The sequence below is a fragment of the Myxine glutinosa genome, chromosome 11 (assembly GCF_964187855.1).
Source record: "Myxine glutinosa chromosome 11, kmMyxGlut1.1, whole genome shotgun sequence".
Lineage (NCBI taxonomy): Eukaryota > Metazoa > Chordata > Myxini > Myxiniformes > Myxinidae > Myxine > Myxine glutinosa.
The window spans coordinates 5,056,602-5,062,601 of NC_136271.1; the positions used below are offsets into that span (position 1 = coordinate 5,056,602).

Sequence of the window (6,000 nt, forward strand, 5' to 3'; positions counted from 1 at the left end):
ACCCATCAATTCCTCCGGCTTGATGCGATGATCTTCGATGCATGGTCCTTCAGTGATTTTGTTATCGTAAAACGAAGTTAGAATTTCAGGATGTTTATCCGCCTCCCTGTACTTTTCATATTTGTTTAAAAGTACATTGTTGGTGGGCAACCTTCAATAGCAATTCCTCCATCACGTTTTCACCAAAATATATCAAGTCCGCTAACATGGGCTCTAAACTTGTTCTGCTCCTTTTTCATCTTTTCAATAACATCAGATTTCATCAAATGTGTTTTAATTCCGTCAATAATTTCTTCAAACATTTCTATTGTTTTTGTTTCTGCCGTCGTTAGGGGGAAGCGCAAATTATATATAACAAGCATTCTGAGTATTGCGCTGCAATACATGTCCCCGACCGGCAGTCTGTCGTCCGGAAAGCTGTTAGGGAAATTAGCAAGGGTTATTCACCCACAGGTTCTGAATCGTTCCCAATCGCTAATTACCTCAGGACGGGCTCACCTGTGATTCACACTCGGGACTTAGATTTATACACCTTGCAGACAGGTCAGCAGAAGCACGACAAAATAAGTTGTTGATAAAGAACCTTTCGAGTCGCTAAATATCAGTAATTTATTATATTTTCCGGTTCACGATCAATGATCGATGTGCATATAAATGTTGCTTGGCTTGGCTCTGCCCCTCCCTGAAAGCGCGCGCTGTCGCGCTGTTGACGTTCGCGAGACGAGGCTGAGGGCGCGCGGTGCGGCTTGAGGAGAACTCTAGAATAAACAAGAGATATCCATTTTTAAAATATTTTCGTTTAATTAACGATATCTGCCAAACCACGTGCCCTATCGCAAATTCCAAAAGGATGTTTTAGTAGACTGACTTTGTGAACAGATGTGTGAAGTTTCCCCTCGATTGGATCAAAAATGAGGGAGGATCTTGGTTTTAAAGGTTTATGCTTAAAAACGTCATAACTCTGAAACCATGTGATGCATGACGTCATGCTCGCTGACGTTTTTGTTCGTCATGGGTATGCGATTCTGCCTGCAAAGTTTGGCCTCGATCTGTTCAGCCGTTGCAGAGAAAAAGGGGTTTTCGTGTTTTCACGAAAAGCAATATGGCGGCCGAACCACGTGACCTGTGACGTCATAATTACCATTAAAATATTCTACAGATCGAGTCCCCCTTACGGTGAAAATTTGATCTCAATTGGTCCTATTATTGCAGAGAAAATCTTTTTTAAAGGAAATTAAAACTTAAAATTGCACTGAGTTAAGGATCATCAGAATTATCAGAATTACCAAAGTTCAAAGTGCCATAACTTTGTTTAAAATGATCGAAACGTCGTGAAGTTCGAACTTGACCTGTAACTTATCATGAGGAAACCATTTGTCAAGTTGAAATCATTAGCATTAAGCGTTTAGAAAAAAAGGCCGGAAAACTGTTCTTTGCGTGACGGACTGACAGACTGACTGACGGACTAACGGACGGACGGACGGACGGACGGATGGACGGACAGACGGACAGACGGACAGACGGACAGACGGACTGACGGACTGACGGACGGCGTGCAAACCTATAGTCCCCTCCGGTGTACACCGGTAGGGGACTAACAAGCGGCAGTGAATATGATTAAACTCTGTGCTCTTTAACATTATTTTCATTCACTTTATTACCCCACAAAAACAACGTTGGTGTTTCGATAAACAGTTTTCTAATACCGCTTTGTGGGTGAGTATGATCATAATTATATTTAATCATAATATGGTAATAGTTAATTCCGTTGTTGTTGTAATATTTTGGTTCTTCAAAGATAATATTTTTAATATCAAAATTCAGATAAGTCAACGCCATATGTATTTTATATAGGTAAAGTATTTCTTTAAACTAAAAATCAATTTATTAGTTTTATAATTATTTTTGTGAAAATCGGGAATTTTGGGAAATTCGAGAAAATCGTGAAATCTGAAAATTATAATAATGAATTGGTCACTTCCGGTTTGTGGTGAGTCACTTCCTGTTTTTTGGGTTGAGGCAGTTTCGGTTTGGGGGTAGGGGGAATGTGGTGAGGGTGGGGAGGGTGGGGAGGATGGCCTGGTCTGGAACCCCTATTTGACAAATCATGAAAATAACAAAATCATGAAAAATGGAAATTTGGAAATTTGGGAGAAAATCGATAAAATCAATAAAATGATGAATTAATTCGAACACTTTCGGTTTTGGGGCAAAGAGGATGTGGGGAATGTGGTCTGGGTGTGGCCTGGTCTGGAACCTACCGTATACATCTACTGTCATCCTTGCCTTCATTATGATGTCATAATTTGACAAGTAGAACACTCGTCCCATTCAGTTTGAAATTTCTTCAGCATGATCCACACAAAAATTGTATCGGAGAATTAATTTGATGACGTTATCAGTCACGTGGTTCAGCAGCCGCAAGAGAAGGATAAATAGGGTGAATGATCTGCACACATGACACACACACAGCCAAGACACAGCAAGAAGAGGAAGGTGGAAACAGATAAGACAGCGTTCCACTCCCGATGAATTGTGCTAACCGGTTTGGTCTTCACTCAGAGTATTTCGATGTTTAATAAGCTACCTGCAGCTTAGGCAGTAGAGTGGGAATGAAATAGAAAAAGAACAAATGAACCAACAACTAACAAACAAAACATAAAGAGGTGAGGAAGTTCCCCCCACCATTAGTGAGGTGAGGAAGTTCCCCCCATAAAGAGGTTCCCCCCACCCTCCCCCTCCCACGCCTCCTGCCCCCAAGCCCTCTCCCTCCCACACTTCTCCCTGCTCTCAAATGTTGTGGTTGTGTGCTTCCCCTTCTCTCCCCATCTTGTCTTCCGCTCCCTCTTTTTGTGTTTTGTTTGTCTGGTTGATTTGTTTGTGAAATAAATGTTAGCTCTTTCACGAGCCTCGATTCAGTATACAACAACAACAACAACAACAAAAAAAAAACAAAAACAAACAAACAAGTGTGGGCGAGTGTAATCACAATAACCTAGAAAAGGGGATTATTTGGAAAGGGTTAATTTCGGGGTAGAAGCGATCGTGAGTGTGGATGGGGAGTCATGGGTAACAGCTGTCTTGAAGACCTGGAGAGAAGAATGAGAGTGAAGACTGGGGAAGTTGGTTCCACAGGTGAAGGAAAAGAGGAACAAATGAGTGAAGAGGAGCGGTGAGCCTGGATTTTGGGAGTTTAACAAGAATAGGGTTACTGGAAGAACGTGTGCACCCTGCAGACACCCGGGAGGGACCAAGAGAGGACAGAGGGTGCAAGACCGAAAATGAGTCGGTAGAATACAGAGAGACCACCAACCTGTCCGTGATGTGAAAGTAAGAGGCCGAGACACTCGGCTTCGTCACGGGAGATCCCAAGGATTTCGCCGGAAATCCCAACGAAGATCCCAACAAAACTTTTCTTTTGTTTTATTTCTCTTTTTTCCTCATTTGATCTGAATAAGTAAACTTGGTAGAGTGTGAATGTACAATGAGTCTGATGGACTGAGTGGCCCTTTCTCCGCTTGTTGTATGTGCTTGACTTAAAGACCAAGTCATGCGTGCTGCGAGTAGGTCATCATCATAGTTGGTGTACCACCTGGTAATGATCTTTTTCAGGTGCTGTGCAAAGAAGAGTACCACACTGGGCGGCACTACTGGGAAGTTTGGGTAACTGGATCCCAGTACTGGAGGATCGGGGTTACTGGGATAGGCCTTGCCCGTCATGGTCTTTCACCTCAGGTGGCACTAGGCCGGAACGCGGGTTCCTGGTGCTTGAGGCGTTCTCGGGAACGCCTCAGCATTTGGCACAACGGTAAGTCATACACGAGTACCCTGACAATGCACCACGTTTATGACACTGCGTACCATTTCCTTAAAAGTGACTTACAAACTTTCTTTCACTACCTAGGTGTATCCGTCCCCATTTCTTCTCTCTCTGGGCCTCTGGAGCGCATTGGCATCTGGCTCGATCTTGACGAACCCGAGCTCACCTTCTGGGACGCGCGCCTCCACGTGCCACTGTACTCCTTCCGACCACTGAAGCCCGGCCATATTCCTCAGGCAGATTCAAGACTCCAGAAATTGGCGGATAGAAACGCCGCCATTAGACGTCTTAGTTCGATGGATAGTCTACAGGGTATCGACGCGTCCTCTACCGGGTCCCAAGTTGATAGCACACCTGCCGAGGATAAGAAAGAAAATTCCAAAGCTGCAGGTAGATTCGTGGGTCAGACTTTGTCAGAATTTTTGCCACTAGCACCTGCCGTACGAATGTCGTGCTATTACGCCACCACTCGCCTGATGATCGCGCGGCTCCCAGAGCCAGGACTTGGGAACACGAGTGAGCAGGCAGACGCTGAGGGAATTTTATAACCTGATCCTTTGAGGGATCCACATCCCACCTTCCCTTTCCCAATGAACATCTGAAATCAAGGCCTTGCGTCATTATGAGTGACTTTGTACGAGTATCCGTTAGATACTTCAAATTGATATCAAGTACTCGTCGTACGCGTTGCATGCAAACTTACATTTTAATCGTGCTGTGACTACTCTAATTTACTTCAAACACAATTTCAGAGGCCAAACATTTCTGACATTTATAACTCAGAGGCCAGAACCTCGTGGAACCAAAGTAAAGATTTGTTCACCTCAAATCGAACAGATTCATTGGAAGAGCTTTTAGCTTTTTCTGCCTGAAAACCTCCTTTTGTTTTCACATTGAACACAATCTAAAGTTTAAAGAGGTTTAACGAATCGAAGGGCAAATATTTATGATGAATCCAAAAATTATTGATCCCCTTCGCATTTTCAGCAGGTGGGTGGTGTATTGGTAAAGGCTTGTTTTGTTGCCCTCCCTGGTGTGGATTTGATGCTCATGGATGTTCAGGGTGAAAGTTTCTTCCCACAGAAATGAAATGCAATCTTGTCCAGGATTGGTTCGTTGCCATAGAAATGTTGAAGATCTTTTGTGAGCACCTCTATGCTCTGTCAAGAGTAAAGGCCTCAACATCCCAACTCCCCAGGCCTCCTCCAACTAGTGTGCTACACACATCCCTCCTTTTACTCAAATCCCCTTCCAACCTCTTTCCACTCTCTCATATCCTTCCCACTTATTTTCCTTTTCTTAATTAATTTTATTCCTCCTCCTATGCTCACCATGTTTACCGAACCACTCACCTGCCCCCATGACTGAGTATATAATAAATATATGTGGCCACTTAATTTTATTTGTCATTTACTAACAGTCAAATGAAGGAGTAGGAGGTACAACTGGGAGTTGAGGATGCATGGAGCGACTATGGTGAAGCAGCTCGGGAATGAAGCTGTTTAAATGGATCAGTATTGTACACCTGTGGTACAATTCTTCAACTGTGATTCACCTGTGATCCTTCACCTTCACCTTCACCAATTCTTCAGCCTTCACCTGTGAAACGATGTTGGTCTGTAGTTTTGGGTCAAAGTAGATATTTCATCTCTGCAATGGTCAACAAAGGTTATCATGCACATTTCTATATTATAAGTGGAGCTGTGTGTGTGTGTGTGTGTGTGTGTGTGTGTGTGTGTGTGTGTGTGTGTGTGTGTGTGTGTGTGTGTCTGTCCGTGCGAGTTCCATCTATTGGTTGGACAGTTCACCTGACTCCGCCCACAATTTCTATACTATAAGAGGAGCCGTGCGTGCGACTTCCACCTATTGGTTGAACAGTTCACCTGACTCCATCCACAATTTCTATACGACCGCCAATTGAGGAACCCTTTAGAACCCTTTAGAATTACACTTTATAACATGTTCTCTCAAGCAGTGTTTTACTACGGAGTGTGGAGGTCACACAGGTACTTGCTATAATTTCCGACAACTTTCTCTTAAAATTCTGAGTTGAGCAGGTGATTGTGACGTGTTTTTGTGAAGTCGGTGATGGCGTGATAGGGAAGCGGAAAGCGTTACATTAACCAAGGGAAACGTAACCGGGGAAGCAAGCTCCTGTCCACTTGGGGGGAAACCAAGGA

The 6,000-nt window shown here is 43.6% G+C and overlaps 1 protein-coding gene across 3 annotated transcripts in view; it reads left to right on the top strand.

Annotated features, from left to right (window-relative positions):
• LOC137436191 (uncharacterized) overlaps window positions 1-5,217 on the top strand; it is a 153,582-nt gene extending 148,365 nt beyond the window's left edge. For all 3 annotated transcript variants that reach the window (XM_078765940.1, XM_078765942.1, XM_078765941.1), the window contains 2 exons: window positions 3,613-3,808; window positions 3,905-5,217. In XM_078765940.1, the coding sequence (XP_078622066.1) occupies window positions 3,613-3,808; window positions 3,905-4,368 (660 nt within the window). In that variant the 3' untranslated portion in view covers window positions 4,369-5,217. The remainder of the gene's footprint in view (window positions 1-3,612; window positions 3,809-3,904) is intronic.
• The last annotated feature ends 783 nt before the right edge of the window (window positions 5,218-6,000 follow it).